At 53.7% G+C, this 27,738-nt stretch overlaps 4 protein-coding genes across 13 annotated transcripts in view; 2 read left to right on the top strand and 2 right to left on the bottom strand.

Moving 5' to 3' along the window:
• Window positions 1-6,884, top strand: part of GTF3C5 (general transcription factor IIIC subunit 5) — an 870,547-nt gene extending 863,663 nt beyond the window's left edge. The window contains exons 6-12 of the mRNA XM_050760053.1: window positions 82-186; window positions 1,882-1,996; window positions 2,457-2,537; window positions 2,758-2,855; window positions 4,080-4,162; window positions 5,148-5,290; window positions 6,195-6,884. Coding sequence (XP_050616010.1) covers window positions 82-186; window positions 1,882-1,996; window positions 2,457-2,537; window positions 2,758-2,855; window positions 4,080-4,162; window positions 5,148-5,290; window positions 6,195-6,361 — 792 coding nt within the window. The 3' untranslated portion in view covers window positions 6,362-6,884. The remainder of the gene's footprint in view (window positions 1-81; window positions 187-1,881; window positions 1,997-2,456; window positions 2,538-2,757; window positions 2,856-4,079; window positions 4,163-5,147; window positions 5,291-6,194) is intronic.
• The window catches only part of AK8 (adenylate kinase 8), a 346,351-nt gene extending 336,052 nt beyond the window's left edge, over window positions 1-10,299 (bottom strand). The window contains exon 1 of the mRNA XM_050760106.1: window positions 10,290-10,299. The gene's annotated coding sequence lies outside the window, so the exon portion shown is untranslated. The remainder of the gene's footprint in view (window positions 1-10,289) is intronic.
• On the bottom strand, window positions 9,216-10,196 carry LOC126937257 (uncharacterized). Its single transcript, XM_050760684.1, is given in 5 exon segments — window positions 9,216-9,310; window positions 9,358-9,424; window positions 9,426-9,523; window positions 9,526-9,908; window positions 10,144-10,196. Coding segments are annotated over 5 exon segments (696 nt in total).
• CEL (carboxyl ester lipase) lies at window positions 9,519-20,294 on the top strand. 10 transcript variants are annotated; one of them, XM_050759895.1, is made up of 12 exons: window positions 9,519-10,086; window positions 10,227-10,561; window positions 12,914-13,064; window positions 13,153-13,275; window positions 13,551-13,748; window positions 14,951-15,081; window positions 15,258-15,365; window positions 15,526-15,643; window positions 17,232-17,418; window positions 17,598-17,801; window positions 19,009-19,206; window positions 19,519-20,294. In XM_050759895.1, exons 2-12 carry the CDS (start codon window positions 10,496-10,498, stop codon window positions 20,195-20,197), a joined length of 2,163 nt encoding a protein of 720 aa, XP_050615852.1. In that variant the 5' UTR covers window positions 9,519-10,086; window positions 10,227-10,495; the 3' UTR covers window positions 20,198-20,294. The 10 variants fall into 10 exon arrangements, with proteins under 10 accessions (XP_050615852.1, XP_050615858.1, XP_050615859.1 ...); XM_050759901.1 differs by having other exon boundaries at window positions 9,519-10,318; window positions 19,519-19,724; window positions 19,890-20,294; XM_050759902.1 differs by having other exon boundaries at window positions 9,519-10,318; window positions 19,519-19,757; window positions 19,923-20,294.
• The last annotated feature ends 7,444 nt before the right edge of the window (window positions 20,295-27,738 follow it).

The raw sequence follows: 27,738 nt of genomic DNA, 5'->3' as shown, positions 1-27,738 counted from the left end.
CCCAGCCCATGTTGGGGAGTTCAGGACAGAAGGGTGGAAGCTGCTGGTGCTCCTCTCATTGTCTGCCCTTGGCCTCCCCAGCTGTTTGACATCCGTCCCATCTGGTCTCGGAATGCTGTCAAGGCCAACATCAGCGTCCACCCAGACAAGCTCAAGGTCTTGCTTCCTTTCATAGCCTATTACATGGTAAGTGTCAGCTGCCTGCCCACCTGCCTTGGTTCCCAGCCATATGGTCCCTGGTCCCTGCTGTGATGTCTTAGAGCCACAGTAAGAGCAGACAACCCCCTATCCTGGCTCCCCGTCCTTCCTGCCCCACCCCCATCCTGGCCCACCCTTCCTACCCACCTGGCCCTCATCCTTCCTGCCCTACCCCCAACCTGGCATCTCCCCCGTCCTGGCACCTCCATCCTTCCTTCCCCTCTGTCCTGGTCCCCCAATCCTAGCATCCCTAAGACAGCTTATTAAAGCCAACTGGAAAAGTTTCAGCTCGCTGAGTCCAGGACGCTCTCCACAGCCTGTTGGGCTGCAGAACCCAGCCCCTGACCACAGCGGCCCCGTGTCGTCCTCCACCTGTGTTGAGTGGGGTTCAGTGGGAGGCAGATCCGTCTCTGATCTACAAGCATGTAAAGATGGATGTCATTACTGAGGTTCCCAAAGATGCTGGTGGGAAAGGGATCTTCCCCACCGTGAGGCCTCACAGAGCATTAGGGGAGGTGGCGTAAGACATGACCATGAGGGTCTGCAACAGGCAGCAGGGCACAGAAAAGACTCATTCCTCCTGCCGTGCCGGACTCTCAGCTCAGGCGCACCACCTGTGCTGCTTGGCACTGGCATTTTATTTTATCTTATTTTTATTTTATTTTATTTTATTCTGTTTATTTGTTTGTTTGTTTGTTTATTGTTTGTTTGTTTGTTTGTTTGTTTGTTTTGAGATGGAGTCTCACTCTGTCCCCCAGGCTGGAGTGCAGCGGTGTGATCTCTGCACTGCAACCTCCGCTTCTGGGATTCAAGTGATTTTCCTGCCTCAGCCTCCCAAGTAGCCGGGAGTACAGGGGCACCATGCCCAGCTGATTTTCTTTTTTTGCATTTTTAGTAGAGACGGGTTTTCGCCATGTTGGTCAGGCTGGTCTCGAACTCCTAACCTCAAGTGATCCACCTGCCTCGGCTTTCCAAAGTACTGGGATTATAGGCGGGAGCCACCACGCCTGGCTGGCACTGGCTTTTTAGACATAAGCCATTCAAAAGCTCCGTTTGGGGACAGAAGACATTTCATCGATTAGGCCAGTAGTAACACGGGGCACTTAATATGTGCCAGGAACCATGATAAAGGCTCCATGGTGCTATCTCATTTAATCCTCTCCAAAACCGTCGGAGGCCAGAATCCCAGTACTTTGAGAGGCTGAAGCGGGAGAATTGCTTGCATCCAGGAGTTCAAGACCAGCCTGGGCAACATAGTGAGACCCCATCTCTACAAAAAAATTAAAAATTAGCTGGATGTGGTGGCTCATGCCTATAGTCCCAGCTACTTGGGAGGCTAAGGTAGGCGGATGGCTTGAGCCCAGGAGATTGAGGCTGCAGTGAGCCGTGATTGTGCCACAGCACTCAGCCTGGGCAACAGAGTGAGACCCTCTCTTGGAAAAACAAATAAAAGAACCCACAGGAAAGGGTGCTCCTGTTCCCTCCATCTGACAGGAAGACCAAGGTTTGGAAAGGCCACGTGCCCTCACCAAGGTGACAGGGCCTGCACGTGGCAGAGCAGGCCTGGGCATCCAGAGCCTTGTCCCCAGCTCCTGAGCTCTTCTTCCTCGGTGTAGGCTCTGCCCCACCCAGGGACCTGGGCCTTCACCTTGCCTCACATTATTCCACCTTCTCTGTCTCCAGATAACAGGCCCCTGGCGCAGCCTATGGATTCGATTTGGGTATGACCCCCGAAAAAACCCCGATGCCAAGATTTACCAAGTCCTCGATTTCAGAATCCGCTGTGGAATGAAACACGGTAAAAACTCCTGAAAGCTTTGCTTCCTGCCTTTCTCTCTGTCTTTCAGTTTCTAGCATTCTCTTTGGTAGTAAGAACATTTTCATTTGGAGAGAATATAAAAACCTTTTGCCCCCCTTGCTGAGACTCTTGGATGCAGAATGGCGTGGAAACGAAAGTCCCAGTTCTGTGCTGGCCCCACCGCTGACCGCCCCGTTTCTGAACCACAGTCCCTCATCGAGTGACCCCATGTGCCGTATGGTCCTGTGACGCAGGCCAGGCACTTGGGAGAGCATCCGTGTCCACCCCGCCTGGGAAGTGCTGGGATGCGTTGGTGACTGCAGTGGCATGCTTGGCAGCCTGGAGTTGCCCTCTCAGGAGCTGGCCCCATGGACCCAAGTCCCATCTCCAGTGTGAAGCCAGTGCTGTGTGCCGACCGGCCCTGTGCCCACCCTCCTGACATGCTTGCCCTCGCCTGCAGGTTACGCCCCCAGCGACTTGCCAGTCAAAGCAAAGCGCAGCACCTACAACTACAGCCTCCCCATCACCGTCAAGAAGACACGTAAGTGTGCCAGGTGCCTTTTGTGGGTCATGAGTGATTTGCTAAGGAAATCGGGGCACCTGGACCCAGATGGGGAGGTGGTTCCTGGGGGTCACTCCAGGGCTCTGCTGGTCATTCCTCCCCTAGGAGGGTGTGGGCAGGCAGGAGGGCAGGGTGTGGTTGGGAGAGAGACCTCCTCCCCACCCTGCACATGCCAAGCACTGCTGTTGTCCCCACGCAGCCAGCCAGCTTGTCACCATGCATGACCTGAAGCAGGGCCTGGGCCCATCGGGGACAAGTGGTGCTCGGAAACCAGCCTCCAGCAAGTACAAGCTCAAGGTGGGTGCTCCTGAGCCCCAGGAGGGAGTGGCTCCCAGGGGAGGCCAGGAATAGAGGGGAGGACCTCCCTCTCGGGACTGGGCACCCTGTAGGTGGGCTGGAGGGGTGTGGTTAGGGCAGGTCTGCCCACCAGGGCCTCGGCACCTTGCCTGCTTTTAGGACAGCCTTCAGACACTGAAGGCAAGAACTCGGTGCAAAGCCCCAGGGCTGTGTGTGTTGGGGATATCTGGCAAAAAGACAGGGAAGCCTGGTGCTGTCCTTCTGAGCTGCATGTGGCTGTCCTTCTCGAGCCCTTTGGGAGCCTGGGCCCCCACTGAGCCACATGACCACTCCTGGAATGATCGGAATTGGGCACACGCAGGAGGACAGAGCCAGAGCTGGCCATGTGGGCCGCAGCTGTGGCAGGAGCCTCACCGGCTCACGTTTTCTGTCAGTGTGATTGCCTGGCGGGGGCTGGCAGTTTCCAGAGCTGTTCCCACATTCAGGCTCCCGCAAGCCGCTCCACAGTCCTGGGGGAGGCTGAGAAGGGGTCATCCTGCATGGTGGAATCACCTGCCGAGGGAGCAGGTGGCAGAGATGAGTGCAGCGGAGACGGGTGATGTGAGGGACTTGCTTTCCCCGTGTCCGGGGGCCCCTGCCTGCTCCCCAGGTTTTTGAGATCTTTGCTGTCTTCCCAGTGAGGGGCGATCATGCCACAGCCCGTGTGTGGCCTGCCTCCTCGAGGTCTCTCCTAGGAGGCCATTATCCTTACCTCTAGAACTACATGGCTGGGTACGGAAAGGAGAGAGTAAACACTCACTAAGCCCTGCTTTCCCCAGAAGAGATGTCAGGGCAGCCCATAGGGGGACATAGGGTGACAAATTAGCAGCAGTGGGTGAGGGATAAGGTCAGAGTGCAGGAAGGCACAGAGAGCAGAGCCCGGCACAAGGCTAGTGCTGGCCCCATGCCGTGGGCGCCATGGCCTGCTGCACAGGCGGGCTCGCCGTTTCCAGTGGCCCTGGAAGGGCCTGGGTGCTCCTCTGCCTCTCCTAGAGCATCCCGAGGAGTTAGACCTTGTTTTTTCCCCAGCTGCTCCCTGGCCTTCCAGCCTGTCTGCCAACCTGGTGCTGGTGACCAGTCAGCTCCCTGGAGAGACCCCATGGGAGCCTACATGGAGTCTCTAACACTGGCAGCCTCCCAGGGCTCCGGCTAACCTTCCCTGTCTCTCTCCCCCTTTTTCACCAGGACTCCGTCTACATCTTCCGGGAAGGGGCCCTGCCACCCTATCGGCAGATGTTCTACCAGTTATGCGACTTGAATGTGGAAGAGTACGTATGGGAGGGGCCCTGAGACACTGAGGGGGACCCGTGGGACCCAGGGACCAAAGTGCTCTCTGCAGCTCTTCCACTTCACGTCGGCCGTCATCTCCCGCAAGAACACTCGCCTGTCTGGGAGTTTGGTGCTGCTGAGAGCCCTGGCGTGCTGGCGGTCCTCGCAGAGGCAGTGCCCTGTAGAAAGCCGCGGCTCCAAACTGGGCAGAGACAGTTCTTGCTGTTATGTCCTTGCCCGTCTTCCACTGTCCACATGAAGGCCCCACGAGTGGTTCTCAATCCCAGGACCCATCAGACCCCAGAAACCTTTTATCGACTTGTTCTCAGTGATGTTTAAAGAATTGCAGGGGGCCGGGCGCGGTGGCTCACACCTGGAATCCCAGCACTTTGGGAGGCTGAGGCGGGCAGATCACGAGGCCAGGAGATCGAGACCACCCTGGCTAACAGGGTGAAACCCCGTCTCTACTAAAAATACAAAAAATTAGCCAGGTGTGGTGGCGGGCGCTTGTAGTCCCAGCTATGTGGGAGGCTGAGGCAGGAGAATGGCGTGAACCCGGGAGGCGGAGCTTGCAGTGAGCCGAGATGGCACCACTGCACTCCAGCCTGGGTGACAGAGCGAGACTCTGTCTCAAAAAAAAAAAAAAAAAAAAAAAAAAATTGCAGGGAAAGGGCACTGGGATGGGAGGAGATGGAGATGGGAACACGTCAAATACATCTTGAAATCTGTTGAAAGCCATGGGTCACCAGAAGCACGTGCAGGGGTACACAGCCAGCTTCACGTGTGTGAGGGGGTCCAGGGAGCACACAGGTTTCGGGCCCCAGCTGGGAGCACACAGCTCATGTTTCCAGTTCCTCTCTGTAGACTTCACTCACGGGGCTGCCTTTCTCAGTACAGCTCTGCCTCTGGTAAAAGCCAACACCGGCATCTCTTAGCAGAGACCCACCCTGGGACTTTATGTCCCAACCCTCTCCCCACCCCCAGGTTGCAGAAGATCATTCACCGCAATGACGGGGCTGAGAATTCCTGCACCGAACGGGATGGGTGGTGCCTCCCCAAGACCAGCGACGAGCTCAGGGACACCATGTCCCTCATGATCCGGCAGACCATCCGCTCCAAGAGGCCTGGTGAGAGCCGCTTGGGGTAAAGGGGGCCCAGGATGCCTGGGGATCCCCTTGGAGACAGAGGTCTCCCTAAGGGGACCCATTCCTGAGAAATGGCACCTAGGTGGCATCATCTTGCCCCTGGCCCTGGTGGGAGGGGGGCATTGTGAGCCAGAGCCCAGCCCAGGAGCCGGCATCACCCCAGCTGCCCACAGAGGCTTCCTGAGCCAAGGCCCTCGGCGCTGGGGTCTGGGGCAGGAGAGAAGCCCAGAGGGGACGGGTGCAGCAGCCCGGCACTGCCACTGGGGCCTCCACCTGACGCCCTCACACCAGCCCACGTCTTTCAGCCCTGCGAGTGCAGGCTCTGCCTCCGTCTTCTTCCTGTTCTACGGAGCCCAGCCCCTTCCTGGAACCAGGCAACCCTGGCAGGAGCGAGGGCCAGCTGCAGGGGAAGTGAAGGGGGCAGCACCTGCCAGGCAGTGGATCTGACAAGGCTGGGGAGAGTCATAAGAGGCCTCCTCTCTCAGGGGACTCCTCCCAGGCTGGGGGATGGGGCATCCTGGACCCAGCCATGCCACACAGATCTGACTGAAGCAGGGGTTCTTAGTCTTGCTTGGAATCCAGATTCAGCCCCCTTTGGGAATCTAATCAAGAGTGTGGACCCTTTCCCAGAGAAAATGGCGTGTTCACTCTTGAGGGTCCCTGGGCCCTTGAAGCTGCTCGTGGCTCCCCTGCTGCAGTATTCCCCTGGGTGCCCGTTAAACTACACCTTCCCGGGGGATCTCCACCCCATACTTACCCACCAGCTTCTTCAGAGCTCAAGCTCGGACCCTTATTAGTATACAGGCTCCCCAGAGCCTGGTGGCCTTTCTGGGGCCACCCAGCAGCCTGCATGGGACACCCATGGCCTCGTCTCCTCCGGCCCCAGCTCTCTTTTCCAGCTCAGCCAAGGCTGACGGCGGGAAAGGGCAGCTGACGTACGAGTCTGGGGAAGACGAGGAGGAGGATGAGGAGGAGGAAGAGGAAGAGGAGGACTTCAAGCCATCCGACGGCAGTGAGAACGAGATGGAGACAGAGATTCTGGACTACGTGTGACAGGGCCCAAGGCTGGGCCTTCCTGACCCGGCCAGACTGGTGTCCAGTCTAATGAGGGAGCCAGGGCTCCCCATTGCCACCCCCAGTGCCCGGAATGGCCCTAGGAGGCCCTCTGAGGAGAGCTGGAGTCCCAGCAGAGGGTGCAGCTGACCCAAGCACTGGCTATGACGTGCTGCTTGGTGCTGCCTCTTGTCCTGAGGGCTTAGGGACATCCCCAAAGGGTATGCCCTGGCTCCACCACCCATGAACCAGCCCAGCATCCAGCCAGTGAGTGGGCACCCAATGCCTCTCAGGATGAGACCAGTTAATGCCGGAGGTGGAGCTGGGCAGCTGCGGGGCCCCAGGCCACAGGCCAGTCTCACTTGGCTCTCATGACTATGGCAGTGGAGATAGTGTGGGGAGCCTGGCCCATGGTCTCAGGTGGCAAGAAGTGCCCTTGGCTCTGGATCCCAACCGTTTGACACAGCTTTGCCCACAGCCAGGCCCCTCTGGAATTGTCCTTATTAAACCAGTGTCCCGAGAAGTCTTGGTTTCTCAGTGTGAATGTTGGAGCTGCAGGGGAGTCTCTTGCTGCCTTGGGGCTTGGGCTCCCTTTGTCCCTTACTTTATTCCTTCATTCAGTGACCTCATGCTGGCAGTGCTGGCCTGTGCCCCTCACGTGTGGTCGGGTTGGGTGAGGGCAGCTGGGAGGACTCCAGGCCTGGGCTCAGTTCTTCTCTAAATGAATACCTTCTGGACAAAGCCATGGGAAATGGGCCCTGCTGTCCCATGGCTTCCCAGTGTGAAACTCGTGGGTCCTGAGCCCACCGAGCCTGCCTGCCTGACCCTGCTCCCCGTGTTGCTCTTGGCTGAGGCACTTGTGTCTCCCCGAGTGCAGCAGCAGCACTCCCTCCCAGCCTGTGTGCGTGCCGAGTATTTGTTGAAGAAATAAAGTCATTTGTCCTAGAGAACGGCCCCGTTCAGGATCGACTGGTTGCCTCTGTGTAGTGTTGAACCTGCTTCTCTCCCCTGTATTTCCTGGGGACTGGTGGAGGTTCAGCCCCATTCAGGTTCAAGGTCTCTTCCTCAGCTGCATCGGTCTGCGTGCACAGGATGTCTGCTGGGCCCCTTTGTTGACACTAGGATTGACCAGCAGGTTTAGGTGTCAGGCTGATGCGTTGGTCTTTTATCTAATGGTTTTTGGGTTTCTGTGGTTTTTTTTTTTTTTTTTTTTTTTTTTTTTTTTTGAGATGGTCTTGCTCTGTTGCCCAGGTTGGAATACAGTGATGCAATCAGGGCTCACTGCAGCCTCAACCTCCTGGGCTCAGGTGATCCTTCCACCTCAGCCTCCCGAGTAGCTGGAACTACAGGTTGTGTACCACCATGTCCAGATAATTTTTGAATTTTTTGTAGCGATGAGGTCTCACTAATGTTGTCCAGGCTGGTCTCAAACTCCTGGACTCAAGGCATCCCCCCGCCTCAGCCTTCCAAAGTGCTGGGATTACAGGTGTGAGCCACCACCTCCAGCGTATTTAATGGCTTTTGAACAGCTGTTGATCATTGCCTGTACTGCTTCCTTAAGAGTGCAAAATGGTGATTTTTTGAACTATATTGTTCCCCCTGTATTTAGTAGCTGGAATTCTATAAAGGAATCTTCCTCATTGTCTATTTGATTACCCTGAAATACTACTCGGACAGAAAAGGAGGGAAAATGCCTGTGTTCACCTCTAACAGTCTTCAGAACAATAAGTTAGTGCCCTGGCAAGGGCCAGTGACAGGGCAGGAAGGGGCGGAGACTGTGTTTCCTGGGCTGCCTGGTGAACTCAGATCTGTCCATTGCAGGCTTGCTTTTTCATGTCCAGCTTGTCTGTCTGCCCGGAGTCGGCCTCAGATTGGCTTCTGTAGTCTTTTGACACAACCCTTGGGTCTTGGGCACCTTCCTTACTTGTAGCCACCATGATGTTGCAGACTCCAGCCCCTCCCTGGCATTTCCTGCTGCGGACCGGCCCAACCATCCCCCCGGGGCGTACTCCTTCCTTGGTGTGACTATGATGTTTAGAGACCCCAATGTGGTCACCAGGGGTGGTGCTTGCTCTTGGGATTTCTTTACTGCTAGGACTTTGGAAGGGAGAGCCAGGAAATAAGTTTTTTTTTGTTTTGTTTTTTGCCAATTAAAAAAAAAAAAAAAGTATGAGACTAGGCACGGTGGCTCATGACTGGAATCCCAGCACTTTGGGAGGCTGAGGCAGGCAGATCACTTGAGCTCGGGAGTTCAAGACCAGCCTGGACAACATGGCGAAACCCTGTCTCTACTAAAAATACAAAAATTGGCCAGGTGTGATGGCGCGCGCCTGTAATCCCAGCTACTTGACAATCTAAAGCAGGAGGATCCCTTGAGCCCAGGAGTTCAAGACTGCAGTGAGCTGTGATTGTGCCACTGCACTGCCTGGTGACAGAGTGAGGCCCTGTCTCAAAAAGAAAAAAAAAAAACCCAAAATCTGTGGACTCAGGTGATAATGACATGTCAGTGTGGGTTCATCCAGCGGAACAGCTGTACCCCCTGGTGGGGGCTGTTGATAATGGGGGAGACTGGGGTGGGGCGAGGACATACGGGAAGTTTTTGTAAGCTTCCTCTAATTTTGCTGTGAACCTAAAGCCGCTCTAAAAATGTATATATATAAAAAGTGGGGCCTTCCTTTCCCTCTCCCCTGCCCCTGCCCTCTCCCCCACCTCCTTCCTCTCCCGGCTGCCTGCCCTCTGCCCTCCCCTTTCCTCCTTAGCCTCTGTAAGTAACACTGCAGTGAATATCCTGGAGCACAAAGAGCCTGTCTCCCAGTTCAGAATCACCTCCTTTATGTAGAGCAGGTTCTCAGAACTAGAGTAATGGGGCAAAGGCCTGAGGCAAATGCATTTGTTCTGGGGTGCCCTAGCCACCTGCAGGCCCCTTCTTCTCTGTGGCCTGCATTTGTTCTGGGGCACCCCAGCTGCCTGCAGGCCCCCTATTCTCTGTGGCCGACTCCTCCTCCCTCCCTCCTGGCCTTTCCCCAGCCTCCCTCGCCCACTAGGCCTCCTGAATTGCTGGGTACCGGCTGTGGTTGACAGACAGAGGGACAGATGTGGCTCTGCAGGTCCACTTGGTACCAGGCACCAGCCGCAGGGATGGCAGAGCAGGACAGGCTCCAAGTCTCCTGGGGGGCTGTTGGCTGGGCAGGCTCTGGCTGCCCCCACCCTGTCCCCATCACCGCAGAGTGCTGTGTGGTGACTGGAGCTGCCACTGAGTGTCTCGGTGAGGGTGACCTCACACTGGCTGAGCTTAAAGGCCCGATCAGAAGACTTTGTTCATGGTGTTCTTTCACTTGTCATAGCCTTTCCTGGCACTGGGAGTAACAGGTGTTCACAGAAAATGCGAGTGGCCTCCTCCTCCTCCACGACCTCACACGACCTTATCCCTTCCCCCCTGCTGGCCTCTATCCCTCCCCTTCTGTCACTCTGCCTGGGTGTGCCTGGGGGCCTTGACTGGGCCCTTTCTTTCCTCAGGGAAGCCCTCAAGGTTGGGCTAGATGCCCCCCTAACCCTCCCACCCACACCATGTTCCCCTGAGCCTCTAGTCCTTCCTCCCAGGACACATCAGGCTGGATGGTAACATCTCCCCACCCTTGAGTGGGACTGCCTTGTGCTGCTCTGGGACCCACACCCAGCTTGGACTGCCCGGTCCGCAGGCCCCAGGAAAAGCTCGTACAGATAAGGTCAGTCCCATGAGTTGGGGGCCCGCAGTATGCCGCCCTCTCTGCCCCGGAATTCACGTGCTTGGTCCCCTGTGAAGCTCCTTTGGGGACCTAGGGGACAGGCAGTGCATGGAGACAAAGTATGCCCTTTTCTCTGACAGTGACACTAAGCCCTGTGAACAAACCAGAAGGCAGAGCGCTGTGCACCCTGCCCGGCCCCGCCACCCCCCTTGCCACCTGCTTCTGCTCCCAGGTAAGCAGTAACCTGCACAGGTGCACCGTGGGTTTTGGGAAAACTGGATCTCCCTGCACCAGAAGGGGTGGAGGGGAGGGGGTGTCTGTGACCTCATGAACAGGCATGTGACCTTGGCTCCGGCTCCATAAATACCCGAGGCCCAGCGGGAGGGCCACCCAGAGGCTGACGCACACCATGGGGCGCCTGCAACTGGTTGTCTTGGGCCTCGCCTGCTGCTGGGCAGTGGCCAGTGCCGCGAAGGTAAGAGCTCAGCAGAGGGGCAGGTCCTGCTCTCCTCCCCTCACTCACATCTGGAAACTTCGGGCCAGGCTGAGAAAGAGAGCCCAGCACAGCCCCAGGGCAGTTCCCGGGCACTCACCCTCATTTCTGTGGGGACAGGGGCCAGGTAAAATGAAGGATGCCCAGTTCCATTTGAATTTCCGATAAACTGCCAAGAACTGCTGTGTATGTCACATGCAATATTTGAAACACACATGGGCCGGGCGCAGTGGCTCACGCCTGTAAACCCAGCACTTTGGGAGGCCCAGGTGGGTGGATCACTTGAGGTCAGGAGTTGGAGACCAGCCTGGCCAACATGGTGAAACCCTATCTCTACTAAAAATAAAAATGTTAGTTGCGCATGGTGGTGGGTGCCTGTAATGCCAGCTACTTGGGAGGCTGAGGCAAGAGAATTGCTTCAAGCTGGGAGGTGGAGGTTGCAGTGAGCTGAGATCACGCCACCGCACTCCAGCCTGGGTGACGGAGCAAGACTCTGTCTCAAAAGTATAAAAGAAAAAGAAAAAAATGAAACATACTAAAAAAACAATTCGCTGTTTACCTGAAATGCAAATGTCATTGGGCCTCTTGAATTTGCATTTGCTTAGCCTGGTGATCCCACCTACCAAGCTCTCTGATGGACACTGTTGCCGTTTTACAGAAGGGGAAGCAGGCCAGGGGCAGGGAGTGTGGAGAGCAGGCAGTCGGGGCAGAGAGAGGCAGGCAGGCAGCCCAGCATCGCACAGCTGCTACCTCCTACTCCTGAGCAGGAACCTGAGAGCTGGGCTATTCCACACCGGGTCCGGGTCCCTTCAGAGGGAGAGCCGGCAGGCAGGAGCTCTCTCGAGCATCCATAAAATCCGCCCTGTCTGCCTGTGAGGGGGAAGCCACAGAAACCCCAAGCCCCGCAGGAAGCCGGTGTCAGCGCCCGGCCCAGTCCCTGCCCCCAGCAGGACTCACACAGGGGACCCCAGATGCCTACCACGCTGTTCTCGTGCCTGCTCTCTCAGGCCCTGGGGTCTCCTCTCTCCACCCCCACTGCCTGCTCTCCACACTCTCTGGCCCTGGGACCTGGAGGTTTGGGCAGTGATCCTGGGCTCCTCACTCAAAGGAGAGGTCATCCTCTTCTTGGGCGAGCTTTTCTTGGGGTGCTGAGAGGCCTTCGGCAGGTCAGCACGACCCCTCCCCATTCCCCCACCCTGAGGCCCTCAGGCCAGTCTCAATTGCACAGGGACACTTCTGCCAGGTGACTTCTCTACACCGCCTCCCAGAGGTGGGGCGGGGCTGGGGGGAGCTGACACGAGGAGACACGGATGCCTCGCAGGGGTTGCCCATGATGTCTGCAAGTGTTGCTTCTGGCTCATTCCCTCCCGTTCCAACCACCCCACTCTCCCACCCCGGTGTGGCAGGGGCCCATCAGCCTAGACTTCAGAGGGCTGCTGGGACCCTAGCTGGACCTGAGGGTGTAGGGCCACCCTGCCCTTCCCCACCTGGAGCCTGGCACAGGTGAGAGCCAGCAAGCAACCACCGGCTGCCAGCATGCACCATAGGTAGGAGGAGCTGCTGCCCAAGATGGACAGGAAGTGGCTCTGGGGCAGACAGTTGCCTCTCAACAGGGTGACTTCAAGCCCAAAAGCTGCCCAGTCTCCGTTCCCTCAGGGACAGAGGGTGGATGAGCACCAACCTCCAGGCCCCTCGTGGGGATGGACAGCTTGGTGCACAGAGGCAGTTCTCATGGCACAGGGAAGCGTGGTGGGGGGTGGGGGGGTCCCTGGGGGGGGTTCTTTACCAGCAGGGGGCACAGGAGCTGTGGGGAGTTGGGTATGGGGACATCGACTTTGTGCCCAGCCAGCTAGGCCCTGTGCAGGGAGACAGGAGGAGGGAAATGCAGACCCCACCCCTCAGGAAGGAGGAAGGTTGGTGTGAAACATCCCGGGTACACTGAGCATTGGGTACGCTCCTGCCTGAGCTCCTGCCTGTCGCTCATCCTCCACATGGGCGTGGGGAAACAGGATCGGAGTCAAAGCTGGGCGGCCACAGCCTGAACCCAAACCTCCATCGCACCTCTTGGCAGGCTTCCCTAGTGGGAACACTGGTCGAACCGGTTTCCTCTATGATTCTGGGAGCAGGACACCCCCAGGGATAAGGAGGGGAAGAGGAATCCTCAAGCCCTGAGCAGTGCGGGGCAGAGGGTGCTGTCTGCGTCTCCTGGGCAGAGCTGTCCTGCTTCGAAGCTGTCTTTGCCTCTGGGCACCCAGTGTTGGCTTGCCTTGCCCGCTCTGGATTCAGGCCGATGGGGCCTGAGCCTGCCTGACCCTGCCCGTGTCTCCCTCCCAGCTGGGCCCCGTGTACACGGAAGGTGGGTTCGTGGAAGGCGTCAATAAGAAGCTCGGCCTCCTGGGCGACTCTGTGGACATCTTCAAGGGCATCCCCTTCGCGGCTCCCACCAAGGCCCTGGAGAACCCCCAGCCACACCCCGGCTGGCAAGGTGGGAGTGGGTGGTGCCAGACTGGCCCTGCGGTGGGGCTGGTGAGGGCGACTGCCTTCCTCATGCCAACTCCTCCTGCCACCCGCAGGGACCCTGAAGGCCAAGTCCTTCAAGAAGAGATGCCTGCAGGCCACCATCACCCAGGACAGCACCTACGGGGATGAAGACTGCCTGTACCTCAACATCTGGGTGCCCCAGGACAGAAAGCAAGGTCTGCCTGCCCCCTGCTCCCCAAGGGAAGTTCCCGTGCAGCCAGAGCCGCGGATCTGCTCCTGGCTTGAGTCTGGGGCTGCAAAGCTGAACTGCCATGCAATCCCGCAGAGGGGAGAGGGGAGCGCCCGTGCCAGTCCCCCAGCCTGGGGCAGGGCCACGCCTTGGAGGGCCTCCCTGTCTCGGCCCCAGGCACCTGCTGCACAGGGACGGGGGACCAGCTGGGGAGAGGGCTAGGCAGGGCGTCTGGGGTCACCAGCCACTTCCCCATCTCAGTCTCCCGGGACCTGCCCGTTATGATCTGGATCTATGGAGGCGCCTTCCTCATGGGGTCCGGCCACGGGGCCAACTTCCTCAGCAACTACTTGTATGACGGCGAGGAGATTGCCACACGCGGAAACGTCATCGTGGTCACCTTCAACTACCGTGTCGGCCCCCTTGGGTTCCTCAGCACTGGGGACGCCAACCTGCCAGGTGCGTGGGCCTCTTCGGCCCTGAGGTGGGGCAGCCAGCTTGCTGAGTCCAGCAGGGAGATTCTCCTCAGTGCCCCTCACCCCAAACAACCAGTAGCCATCCACAGAAAGACCCAGAAGCTGGAGTAGAATCACGAGAAGCAGGAGGCCCTCGGCAGCCATAGCAAAATTAAAGATGCTGCGGAGGCCAGGAGAGGTGGCTCATGCCTATAATCCCAACACATTAGGAGGCTGACACAGGTGGATTACTTGCACACAGAAGTTCAGGACCAGCCTGGTAATCACAGGGAGACCCCCATCTCTACAAAAAATATAAAAAATTAGCTGGGGACCAGGCGCAGTGGCTCAATCCTCTAATCCCAGCACGTTGGGAGCCCAAGGTGGGCGGATCACATGAGGTCGGGTGTTCGAAACCAGCCTGACTAACATGGAGAAACCTCTTCTCTACTAAAAATACAGAATTATCCGGGTGTGGTGGCACTTGTCTGTAATCCCAGCTACTCGGGAGGCTGAGACAGGAGAATAGCTTGAACTCAGGAGGTGGAGGTTGCAGTGATCTGAGATCGCGCCACTGCACTCCAGCCTGGGTAACAAGAGCAAAACCCCATCTCAAAAAAAAAAAAAAAAACCAAAAAAAAATCAAATTAGCCGGGCATGGTAGCGCATGCCTCTGGTCTCAGCTACCTGGGAAGCAGAGGCGGAAAGATCGCTTGAGCCCAGGGATTGCAGGCTGCAGTGAACCGTGGTCGTGCCACTGGGCGACAGAATGAGGCCCCATCTCAAACATAAAAGAGGCTGTGGGACAGACAGACAAACAGGCTGAAGCTGAGAGAGAAACCCGTAGAGCAGAGCCGAGTGAGAGAAAACGACACCTTGAGGCAGAGACAGCTGTGGACACAGAAGTGGCAGGACACAGACAAGAGGGACTAGGGCAGGGGCAGGAGAGGTGCATGGGCCTGACCATCCTGCTCCCCACAAACACTACCCCCTCTAGCACCCCACTGACACAACCTCCTGGGGACCCACCCCCTCCAGCACCCCACCCGACCCAGCTTCTCAGGTACGCACCATTTGCCAACCGGGGCTCTGCCGTGGCCCCAGGTCTGTTGAGGGCATTTCTGCCCCACCCACACTGGTCTCCCCTCCTGGAGGCCAGGCCTGGGTCACTGATCTCTTGCACCCTCTCCCCTGCCCTGCCCGCAGGTAACTATGGCCTTCGGGATCAGCACATGGCCATTGCTTGGGTGAAGAGGAATATCGCGGCCTTCGGGGGGGACCCCAACAACATCACACTCTTTGGGGAGTCTGCTGGAGGTGCCAGTGTCTCTCTGCAGGTCTGGGGATCCCCGTGGGGAGGGCCTGCCCCACAGATTGGGAGGAAGCTCAAACGGGAAGGGGAGGTGGGAGGAGGAGCATGGAGCTGGGGCTGTGGTGCTGGGGTGTCCTTGGCCCAGCCTGGGGTGGGTGAAGTGGGGAGCGGCCTTGGTGACAGGATCTCTGGCTGTCGTAGACCCTCTCCCCCTACAACAAGGGCCTCATCCGGCGAGCCATCAGCCAGAGCGGCGTGGCCCTGAGCCCCTGGGTCATCCAGAAAAACCCACTCTTCTGGGCCAAAAAGGTAAACGGAGGAGGGCTGGGCAGCGTGGGGGTGGAATTGATACCCAGGTGGGGGCCGTCCTCATTTCCATTCTTTGTCTTGGACCCTGTCCTTGCTTTCCAATGGTTCGGAGCCCTGAGCACTGGCCTTACCTACCTGCCGGCCTTGCTCCTGCCCTCAGGTGGCTGAGAAGGTGGGTTGCCCTGTGGACGATACCGCCAGGATGGCCAAGTGTCTGAAGGTTACTGACCCCCGAGCCCTGACGCTGGCCTATAAGATGCCGCTGGCAGGCATGGAGTGTGAGTAGCTGCTCGGGTTGGCGCATGGGGTCTCGAGGTGGGGGTTGTGGGGGTACTGCCAGGAAGTACTCTGGGGAAGAGAAGAAGGTGCCGGAGCTGTGGTCTGGTCCTGTTGCCATCAAACTGGTGACTCCCCTCAAAGGCCCCAGCTGTAAGGGAGAAGGGGAGCCATTTTTTTTTTTTTTTTTTTTGAGATGGAGTCTCACTGTTGCCCAGACTGAAGTGCAGTGTCAGGATCTCAGCTCACTGAAACCTCTGCCTCCTGGGTTCAAGTGATTCTCCTGACTCAGTGTCCCGTGTAGCTGGGACTACAGGCACATGCCACCATGCCCAGCTCTTTTTGTTGTATGTTTAGTAGGGATGGAGTTTCACCGTGTTAGCTAGGATGGTCTCGCTCTTGGGACCTCGTGATCTGCCCGCCTTGGCCTCCCAAAGTGCTGGGATTACAGGTGTGAGCCACCATGCCGAACAATTTTTGTATTTTTAGCAGAGACAGGGTTTCACCATGTTAGCCAGGATGGTCTCGATCTCCTGACCTCGTGATCCACCCGCCTTGGCCTCCCAAAGTGCTGAGATTACAGGTGTGAGCCACCGTGCTCGGCCCCTTCTTTCTTCTTATCTCCCATGAGTTACAGACTCCCCCTTTGAGAAGCTGATGAACATTTGGGGCCCCTCCCCCACCTCATGCATTCGCATACAGTCATTTGCATACAATTTTAGGGAGATCCATAGACCCCAGACCAACAGCCTTTGTGCTAGATGACAGTTCGTTCATTCATTCATTCATTCAGCAAACATTTAGTGAACTGCAGCACTGGGGCCTCCAGCTCCACTATTCTGTACCCCGGGAAGGCCTGGGGACCCCTTCCACAAACAGCTGTGCATGGCCGCCACACCAGCTTGCTAGGCTAACGCTCTCCCTTGCACATTCTTCTATGGCAACGTGCCATGAAGCCAAGTCATCTGCATGTTTACCTGACATGAGCTCAACTGCACAGGCTGGACATGCCCAAACAAAGCAAGCCACGCGGGCCTGCTGGAGGCAAAGCCCACTGTGCTGGGCCCAGTGACAGCCGGGCCCTGCCTGCCTCAGCAGTCGCAGGGTCCTCTAGGGGCCTGTCCGGGGGTCTGGAGGGCAATGCAGACCTCACACCATTTTTGGCTGTTGGAGTGGAACCCAGCCCTGAGAGAGGGAGCTCCTTCTCCATCAGTTCCCTCAGCGGCTTCTAAGTTTCCTCCTTCCTGATTCAGGCCCAGCAAAGAGAGAGAGGAGAGGGAGGGGCTGCCGCTGAAGAGGACAGATCTGGCCCTAGACAGGGGCTGTCAGCCTGGGGACGTGTGGCAGGGCCTGGAGACATTTGTGATTGTCACGGCTGGGGAGGGGGTGCTCCTGGCACCTTGTGGGTTGAGGCCGGGGATGCTCTAAACATTCTACAGGGCACAGGATGCCCCGATGGTGCAGAATCAACCCGACCCCAAGTGTCCTTAGATCAGAGAAGGGAGGAAATAGCCAACTCCAGCCCTGAGAGGCAAGGGGTGGCTCAGGGGACACTGGAAGGTACTAGAACCTCCTGGCTCTCCCACCCAGACCCCATGCTGTACTATCTGGGCTTCATCCCTGTCATTGATGGAGACTTCATCCCCGATGACCCCATCAACCTGTACGCCAATGCCGCCGACATCGACTATATAGCAGGCATCAACAACATGGACGGCCACTTGTTCGCCAGCATCGACATGCCTGCCATCAACAAGAACAACAAGGAAGTCACGGAGTAAGCAGGGGGCACAGGACCCAGGGGCGACCCGTGCTGGAGGGCGGCTGGGAAGGCACTGGTGAGGGGGCCAGCCTGGAGGAGGAAGACACTGAGTGGAGGACTGGGAGTGAGGAAGTTAGCACCGGTCAGGGTGGGTATGCACAGGGGGAGTGTCAGTGCCTACTTGGTCCCCGCAGGGAGGACTTCTACAAGCTGGTCAGTGGGCTCACAATGACCAAGGGGCTCAGAGGTGCCAAGACTACCTTTGATGTCTACACTGAGTCCTGGGCCCAGGACCCATCCCAGGAGAACAAGAAGAAGACCGTGGTGGACTTTGAGACCGATATCCTCTTCCTGGTGCCCACCGAGATTGCCTTGGCCCAGCACAGAGCCAACGCCAAGTGAGGATCTGGGCAGGGGGTGGCTCCTGGGGGCCTTCCTGGGGTGCTGCACCTGCCAGCCGAGGCCTCGCTGTGAGTGGCTCTCAGGTGTCTGGGTTGACTGGGAAAGTGGTGCTTGAGTCCCCACCTGTGCCTGCCTCATCCACTTTGCTGAGGCCTGGCAAGACTTGAGGGCCTCTTTTTCCCTCCCAGCCTATGGGGGTTTACGAACCCCACGATCCTCTGCCCTGCTCAGCCCTGCACCCCATGGTCCTTCCCACTGGAGAGTTCTTGAGCTACCTTCCATCCCCCACACTGTGCATTGAGACGACACTGGACAATGGTTTCTATCCACTGACTCTTATGGGCCTCAACTTTGCCAATTACAAAACAGTTTCAGCCCACAGCCAGATTAAAAATCTTCATGTAATAATAGCCAATTATAATACAAAATAAGGCCAGACACAGTAGCTCACTCCTGTAATCCCAGCACTTTGGGAGGTCAAGGTGGGAGGATCACTTGAGGTCAGGAGTTGGAGACCGGCCTGGCCAACATGGCAAAACCCCATCTCTACTAAAAATACAAAAATCAGCCAGGCGTGGTGGTGCGCACCTATAATCCCACCTACTCAGGAGGCTGAGGCAGGAGAATTGATTGACCCAGGGAGGTGGAGGTTGCAGTGAGCCGAGATTACGCCACTGCACTCCAGCAGGGGCAACAGGGTGGGACTGTGTCTCCAATAAATGAGTAGATAAATAATAAAAATAAAAAATCAGTTAGGAATACGAAAAAGATAGGAAGATAAAAGGATACCGAGAAGTCTAGGATGAAAGCTTTGCAGCAACTAAGCAATACATTTAGCTGTGAGCCTCTTTTCACTGAAGGCAAAAAGGGAAACAGTTGAGGGCCTATACCTTGTCCAATCTAATTGAAGAATGCACATGCACTTGGAGAGCAAAATATTTCTTGATACTGAATTCTAGAAGGAAGCTGCCTCACAGTGTTTTGTGGAGGTGAAGTATAAATTCAACAGAAATGGCAGAACCCATGAATCCATGAATTTGGTTCTCAGCTTTCCCTCTCCTGGGTCTGAGAAGCTCCATCTCTTCATGTGAATCCCTCAGACCCTTCCCTGCCCGCTGCCCGGGACCTCCCTCTAGGGCCAGTCTGTGGGCTGGGCGGTCCCCGGTGAGCACCCTGCCTACTTGGGTGGTCTCTCCCCTCCAGGAGTGCCAAGACCTACAGCTACCTGTTTTCCCATCCCTCTCGGATGCCCGTCTACCCCAAATGGATGGGGGCAGACCATGCAGATGACATCCAGTACGTTTTCGGGAAGCCCTTCGCCACCCCCAGCGGCTACCGGCCCCAAGACAGGACAGTCTCCAAGGCCATGATCGCCTACTGGACCAACTTTGCCAAAACAGGGTAAGGCTTGGGTTGAGAGCAGGGCGGAGGGCCGCAGCACGAGGCCCTGTTCCCTCACTTGCCAGCGGAGGGACTTTGGGCAAGTCACTTATCCTCCCCTGCATCGGAATCCATGTGTGTTTATGAGGATAAGAGCTACTGGCAGAGCCCCAAGCCCGCGCACGTGCACAGCCTGTGTCCTGTATGCGGTGAGGGGCCACGGTGCCCAGGGACAGCTCAGAGAACGGGGATGGCTCAGGCGTGCGGGTGCAGAGCAGGCCTTCAGCCCCCTGGGAGTCCCCAGCCCCTGGACAGCCTCTTCTCACTCTGCAGGGACCCCAACATGGGCCACTCGGCTGTGCCCACACAGTGGGAACCCTACACCTCGGAAAACGGCAGCTACCTGGAGATCACCAAGAAGATGGATGGCAGCTCCGTGAAGCGGGGCCTGAGAACCAACTTCCTGCGCTACTGGACCCTCACCTATGTGGCGCTGCCCACGGTGACTGACCAGGAGGCCACCCCCGTACCCCCCACAGGTGACTCCGAGGCCACTCCTGTGCCGCCCACAGGTGACTCCGAGGCCACCCCCGTGCCGCCCACAGGTGACTCCGAGGCCACCCCCGTGCCCCCTACAGGTGACTCCGAGGCCACCCCCGTGCCCCCTACAGGTGACTCCGAGGCCACCCCCGTGCCCCCTACAGGTGACTCCGAGGCCACCCCTGTGCCGCCCACAGGTGACTCCGAGGCCACCCCCGTGCCCCCTACAGGTGACTCCGAGGCCACTCCTGTGCCACCCACAGGTGACTCTGAGGCCACCCCCGTGCCCCCCACAGGTGACTCCGAGGCCACCCCCGTGCCCCCAACGGGTGACTCTGAGGCCACCCCCGTGCCCCCCACGGGGGACTCTGAGGCCACCCCTGTACACCCCTCGGGTGACTCCGAGGCCGCCCCTGTGCCCCCTACAGATTACTCCAAGGGGGCTCAGATGCCTGTAGTCATTAGTTTCTAGCATCCCATGAGCCTTGGTCTTAAGAGGCCGCAAGGGTGGGACCCCAGGGGCTCCCCTCCCGTCTTTAGCTCTTCCTGAATAAAACCTCATTTCCCTGTCTGGCATGTTTCTTTGCTCCCAAGGCTAAGCTGCGGGATCTGCCTGTCAATCGCAGGCTTGCTTTTTCATGCCCAGCTCGTCTGTCTTTGGCCAGAGGTGGCCTCAGGTTGGTCTCTGTAGTCCTTTGACACAACCCTTGGTTCTTGGGCACCTTCTTTACTTACAGCCACCATGATGCTGCAGACTCCAGCCCCTCCCTGGCATTTTCTGCCATGGACCCGGGCCAACCATTTCCCCAGGGCGCACTCCTTCGTCAGTGTGAACATGCTGTTTAGAGACCCCAATCTGGTCACCAGGGGTGGTGCTTGCTCCTGGGATTTCTTTACCGCTAGGGCTTTGGAAGAGACAGAGCCAGGAAATAAGTATGTTTTTTAACCAATAAAAAAAAATAAAGTATGAGGCTGGGCACAGTGGCTCATGCCTGTATTCCTAGCACTTTGGGAGGCCGAGGCAGGAGGATCACTTGAGGTCAGGAGTTCGAAACTAGCCTGGCCAACATGGTGAAACTCCATCTCTACTAAAAATACAAAAAATTAGCCAGGTGTGGTGGCGCGCACCTGAGGTCCCAGCTGAGGGAGAAGAATCGCTTGAGCTCGGGAGGCGGAGGTTGCCGTGAGCCGAGATCGCACCACTGCACTCCAGCCTGGGTGACAGGGCAAGACACGATCTCAAATAATAATAATAATAATAATAAAAGTATGAATTCATGCAGGCATTTCCCAGTTGTAAGATTGTCAGGTTTTACTTCTCTGATTTTACAACTGTTTCTTTTTCTACCTGTGCTGAAAGTCTGGGTTCCTGACAGCACCAGGATCGTTTATGTTCTTTTTCCTATAACATACATATGCTAGTTTTGAAATATAAGATATTGCAGTAAATCATATAAGTTATATTTAAAGTGCATAAATTTAAATAAATTATAAATTATATAAAGTAATATATGATAAAATATTAAGACTACTAAGGATCATTTAAGATCAATTTGCTCATTCTCCTTAAATTCTCCCACAGAATAAACAATTGTGCCTCCAGGTCCTTTGAGTAACACTATGGTTAGGCCGTCTACTGATACACAGTTAGTTAGAACTTTGGAGTTTTTTTAATATGCAGATGTAGAAACTGACCTATGACTTTTTTTTTTTTTGAGACAGAGTTTCACTCTTATCACCCAGGCTGGGGTCCAGTGGCCTGATCTTAGCTCACTGCAACCTCTGCCTCCTGGGGTCAAGCGATTCTCCTGCCTCAGATTCCTAAGTAGCTGGGACTATAGGCATGCACCACTACACTCGGCTAATTTTTTTGGACTTTTAGTAGAGACGGGGTTTCACCATTTTGGCCAGGCTGGTCTTGAACTCCTGACCTCAGGCGATCTGCCCGCCTCAGCCTCCCAAAGTGCTGGGATCACAGGCATGAACCACCATGCTCAGCCCCTAACTAGGACTTTTAAATGAATGTTTCTCTGCCTGAAAACAAAGTTGAAGTGTTCCTTTTAGACCAACCTGTAGACAATAACTGTAGACCCTAATATTGGTTGTGCCATGCACTTGTCATCCATAGTTTTGCTGAGTGAAGGAATTGATGGGGAAATGTGAAATTCAGAGAGGCAGGCACGGGCCCAGGCCACACAGCTGGGGAGCGTCAGCATTGGTTGGGACCTGTGTTGGATTTGCAGTTCTGCCTTGTGTGATGTAACCTGGACTCCATTAAAATTAAAAATGTCTGCTCTGCAAAGACACTGTTAAGAAAACAAAGACAAGCCACAGACTGGGAAAACATATTAGCAAAAGACATCTGATAAAGCACTGTTATCCAAAATATACCTAGAGCTCTTAGCACTCAGTAAATAAGAAAATAACCTGATTCCACAACGGGTCAAAGGCAGACACCTCACCAGAGAAGCTATATGGGTGGCAACTAAGCATCTGAAAACGTAACCTAGGTTGGGTGCAGTGGCTCACGCCTGGAATCCCATCATGTTCGGAGGCCGAGGCAGGAGGATAATCCCATCACGTTCGGAGGCCGAGGCAGGAGGATCTCTTGAGCCTAGTTAATTCAAGACCAGCCTGGACAACATAGCAAGACCCATTTGTATTTTTTTTTTAAAGATATGCACGTCAGCCGGGCGCAGTGGCTCACGCCTATAATCCCAGCACTTTGGGAGGCCGAGGCAGGCGGATCACGAGGTCAGGAGATCGAGACCACCCTGGCTAAGATGGTGAAACACCGTCTCTACTAAAAATACAAAAAATTAGCCGGGCGTCGTGGCGGGCGCCTGTAGTCCCAGCTATTTGGGAGGCTGAGGGAGGAGAATGGCGTGAACCCAGGAGGCGGAGCTTGCAGTGAGCCGAGATTGCGCCACTGCACTCCAGTCTGGGTGACAGAGCGAGACTCTGTCCCCGCTCCCGAAAAAAAAAAAAAAAAAAAACAAAGATATGCACATCATATGTTGTCAGGAAAATGCAAATTTAATCAGTGAGCTACTACTGGATGCCTGTAAGAATGGCCAAAATCCAGAAAATTGGCCAAACACCAAATGCTGATGAGGACGTGGAGAAACCAGAACTCTCATTCATTGCTGTTGGGAATAACAAATGGTACAGCCACTTGGGAAGACAGTTTGGCAGTTTCCCGAAAAATAAAGCCTACTTCTACCATGTGATCCAGCATTCTCATTCCTTAGGATTTACCCAACCTCCAAACAGATGTTTATAGCTGTAAACCAAAAATAAAATTCCAAGCCCCACAACTGACTGGGTGAAACACCCTCTCGGCCAGGGGGACCCAAAGGAACCTGAAGGTTCAGGCCATGATGGGCAGTAGGGGTGGGACATGCCTCATTCTCTCTTCCCTTTGGAATTCAGGCACAGCTGACCAGCTTTAAAACAGAGATCTTAAGACTGACAGAACAGACTCTAGAAATAAGATCAAATTCCAACCTGATGTAGTATAGCATCACATGACAGTAGGCCATGAAAGACATTGAAATATTTTACCCAAAAATGTATTTCTTTGACATATTTTGGAATGGCCCTGCACAGCTGTCTCTTGTGGAGGAAATCTGCATCGTGTAGAGAATCTCCTTCCCTTTCCAGGCCGTTTCTGAAGAGTCCAGCGCCTTTTAGAGGTCTGAGTAAGAAACATTAGCCATCTATTGTCCCTAAGGGAAGCCATCTATGGGACTTCATCTACATAACAAGAACCTTGGGCCAGGCACGGTGACTCACGCCTCTAATCCCAGCACTTTGGGAGGCCGAGGTGGGCAGATTCCTGAGGTCGGGAGTTTGAGACCAGCCTGACCAACATGGAGAAACCCCATCTCTACTAAAAATACAAAAGTTTAGCTGGGTGTGGTGGCGCATGCCTGTAACCCTAGCTATTCAGAGGGTGGAGGTAGGAGAATTGCTTGAACCTGGGAGGCAGAGGTTGCAGTGAGCATAGATCACGTCATTGCACTTCAGCCCGAGCAACAAGAGCAAAACTCTGTCTCAAAAAAAAAAAAAAAAAAGAACCTTGATCTTCACAACCTTTTAACCTAACCAAGACCCTCCTTTCTGTTGATTCCAGGGTTTTTGATAATAACTCTTTCAACCAATTGCTAATCAGAAAATCTTTGAATTCACCTATGCTTTGTAAGCCATCCCAAACTCTCTCACATTACTGATTTATGTCTTATGTCCCCCCGAAACGTATAAAACCAAGCTGGAACTCAACTGCCTTGGGCACATGTTCTCAGGAACTCTTGAGACCATGCCTCTTGTGATAGTCAATCATATTTGTCTCAGAAAAAATCTCTTCAAATACTTTACAGTTTGGGTTTTTGGTCAACATAGCAGATGTTTCTAGCAGCTTTATCCGTAATTGCCACAACCTGGAGGTAACCAAGATGTCCTTCGGCTGGTGCATGGATACAATACATCCAGACAATGGAATTTTTTCTGCTGTAATGTTGCAGGATGCAGAGGACTAGAGAGACCAGTACAGGGGAATAGAGGAGGATATTAATTTTAAGGTATGCACCAGCTCAGTGGATTCACATCCAAAAATCCTGAGCCTTGAACAAAGACAGTGGAGTTTTTATAAGCAGGCTTACAAAAGCAAAAAAAGGCAGTCAATCATAGAATGCATAACTTGTGGCCTTGCCTAGCTGGTGGCCTTGTAGCTGCATCAAAAGAAAAACAAGAACTGGCTAAATACAGACATTTGTAAAACATAGTCATGCTTAATTAAGAGGCCAGGGAAAGGAGTAACAGTAAAGGAATTTCTCTCTCTTTTTTTCCTCAACCTTGCTCTGGAGGTGGGGGGCTGTCTGGAGCCCATTCCTTTGGCCTTGGCTTTTTGGACAGTGTTATCTTATAACTGTCTTTGAAGTGAGCTGCTAAGCAGAGGAAAACTTGTTTCTTTTTCTATTTAACTCTTACTACATTTTTCCCCCTTTGAGGACTTTTGTAAAATAAGTTTAATAGAAGGCCTCACTGTTACTTAATTCTGCATGAACAGACAAGTTTTCTTCTTTGGGCAAAGGTTGATTTTTACACAGAGCCATTAGCTGAGTGGTAATTTGCCTAGCTACTATTGCCTCTATAGTTGATTGAATGCTTCTAACAAGGAGAGGTGAGAGATGGGGGAGTATTAGGCAACTTCCTAGTACAGCCAGAACTACTCCTATTAAAGTCTTGAACCCTCCGAAAAATGAAAACCAATCTCCAAAGGAAAAATCTGGAGACTACCCTTTCCAAGTTTGAACTGGAACATGGGCTAATTTTCTCATTCTTGCAGTTATTTCTAGAATTGCCTTTCCACTGTCATTGATTTCTGGGCAGCAATTAGTTACATTGAACTTTCCACATCCTCCTCCTTCCTGGGCTAGGAGGTAGTCTAAAGCTAATCTATTCTGATAGATAGCATTTGTCATTTTTCCAGATTGCTGGGTTAACAGATCTGAAGCCCTTGCTGTTTCATTAGTGATGATCTCAAGCACTATCTGAAAACTTATGATGCAGTTAAGCATGTAAATAGGAGTACCGTAACCCTATAACCCATCTTCCCCCCAGGTAGCTGGCGCATAGTAGTGAATTATTCTCTCAGGGGGCCATTCTTCATCTTTCCAGTCCCCTATGGCTATGTCTTTCTTTACACTCCTTGTATATCTTTCTCTGTTCTCATCATAGACAGGATATCCTAAGGCTTCTCCTTGTCTTAGAGGGATTAAGAAGAAAGATGGCCTAATTGTTCCAAGTACACAGGCCCCTGTCCATTTGGCTGGTAACTGTCGGTAGGCCCGTGGCCCACAGATCTGATAGAGACCAGAGGGTGCTTGCCAGGTATTTGGAGCTTCAAGCTGATACCAGGTGTGGTTTAGAGAAGAGAAACAGGAGAATGGATTTGGATGAGGTGGTTTGGGACTATCTTTGCCTCACCATAAAGTTTTTCCTAATTTTTTAACATGTTTGCTGTCCCAAACATGTTAATTCCCCTACTGGATCTGTAAAAGTTTTTCCGTAGTGAGCAATACAGTATTTCCCAAGAATAGAAGTTTTTAAGAGACAGACACTTGAACTTGTGGGAGTCAGTTTGGGGGAAGAGTCAGTCAGAGTAAAGTTATCTTGAGGCATTAACTCTTTTGCTTCCCAAGGCCATTGTCCCTCCACAAACATAGCATAAGGAAATGTCTAGGCTGCCAGCAATGTTTTCAGCCAGCTGAGCAAATAGGTTTTTGGCTAAAGGGGGAGGCTCAGGCAACTTTTGATTTATATGCTCATACAAAGACTTAAAGACTCAGAATTGCTGCTGGACTGACTTCTTGGTTTGAGTCCTCTTTATAATATACAAATTTACTTTAGCTTTTTGACTGCTGCTTTGTAATGTCATGGAGTAACCTGTAGTCCATATAGGTAGATCTGGCTCTAAGATAGTAAGATTTACAGGATTGCAAGTGCTTGTCTTACAATCTGGTTTGTTGGCACTTTGATGACCAAGATCAATTTTAGCCTCAGTGATGATTGGTCAGTGAACTGTGTTGTGCAGTTCCAGCAAGCTATTTCTAGGGTCTTGGAGGGGCAAACAGGGTGTGCACATACAATTTTGTACTGACAGTTTGTGTAGTACCCTGTAGGACCAGAGATTGTGAAATAGATTGGGTTCATGGATGTTAACGGACAAATATCAAAGTATATGGCTATAGTCCCCCCAAGGGTAGAGAGGCTTGGGGTTGACTTATAAGACTTCCTTCCTTTAGAATCAATATCGTGAAAATGACCATACTACCCAAGGTAATTTATAGATTCAATGCCATCCCCATCAAGCTACCAATGACTTTCTTCACAGATTTGGAAAAAACTACTAAAAATCCATATGGAACGAAAAAAGAGCCCGCATTGCCATGTCAATCCTAAGCAAAAAGAACAAAGCTGGAGGCATCACACTACCTGACTTCAAACTATACTACAAAGCTACAGTAACCAAAACAGCATGGTACTGGTACCAAAACAGAGATATAGACCAATGGAACAGAACAGAGCCCTCAGAAATAATACCACACATCTACAACTATCAGAGCCCTCAGAAATAATACCACACACCTACAACTGTCTGATCTTTGACAAACCTGACAAAAACAAGAAATGGAGAAAGGATTCCCTATTTAACAAATGGTGCTGGGAAAACTGGCTAGCCATATGTAGAAAGCTGAAACTGGATCCCTTCCTTACACCTTATACAAAAATTAATTCAAGATGGATTAAAGACTTAAATGTTAGACCTAAAACCATAAAAACCCTAGAAGAAAATCTAGGCAATACCATTCAAGACATAGGCATGGGCAAAGACTTCATGTCTAAAACACCAAAAGCAATGGCAACAAAAGCCAAAATTGACAAATGGGATCTAATTAAACTAAAGAGCTTCTACACAGCAAAAGAAACTACCATCAGAGTGAACAGGCAACCTACAGAATGGGAGAAAATTTTTGCAATCTACTCATCTGACAAAGAGCTAATATCCAGAATGTACAAAGAACACAAATACATTTATAAGAAAAAAACAAACAACCGCATCAACAAGTGGGCGAAAGATATGAACAGACACTTCTCAAAAGAAGACATTTATGCAGCCAACAGACACATGAAAAAATGCTCATCATCATTGGCCATCAGAGAAATGCAAATCAAAACCACAATGAGATATCATCTCACACCAGTTAGAATGACGATCATTAAAAAGTCAGGAAACAACAGGTGCTGGAGAGGATGTGGAGAAATAGGAACACTTTTACACTGTTGGTGGGACTGTAAACTAGTTTAACCATTGTGGAAGACACTGTGGCGATTCCTCAGGGATCTAGAACTAGAAATACTATTTAACCCAGTCATCCCATTACTGGGTATATACCCAAAGGATTATAAATCATGCTGCTGTAGAGACACATGCACACATAGGTTTACTGC

The sequence above is a fragment of the Macaca thibetana genome, chromosome 15, assembly GCF_024542745.1.
Source record: "Macaca thibetana thibetana isolate TM-01 chromosome 15, ASM2454274v1, whole genome shotgun sequence".
NCBI lineage: Eukaryota > Metazoa > Chordata > Mammalia > Primates > Cercopithecidae > Macaca > Macaca thibetana.
This window is presented reverse-complemented; position numbering and strand designations above follow the sequence as displayed.

Coding starts and splice junctions, on each gene's coding strand:
- CEL (XM_050759893.1), top strand. CDS start 10,208: ATGCCCTTTTCTCTGACAGTGACACTAAGCCCTGTGAACAAACCAGAA. Junction 10,319..12,913: donor CCACCTGCTTCTGCTCCCAG/GTAAGCAGTAAC, acceptor TCTCCCTCCCAG/CTGGGCCCCGTGTACACGGA. Junction 19,207..19,518: donor ACCAACTTTGCCAAAACAGG/GTAAGGCTTGGG, acceptor CTCACTCTGCAG/GGACCCCAACATGGGCCACT.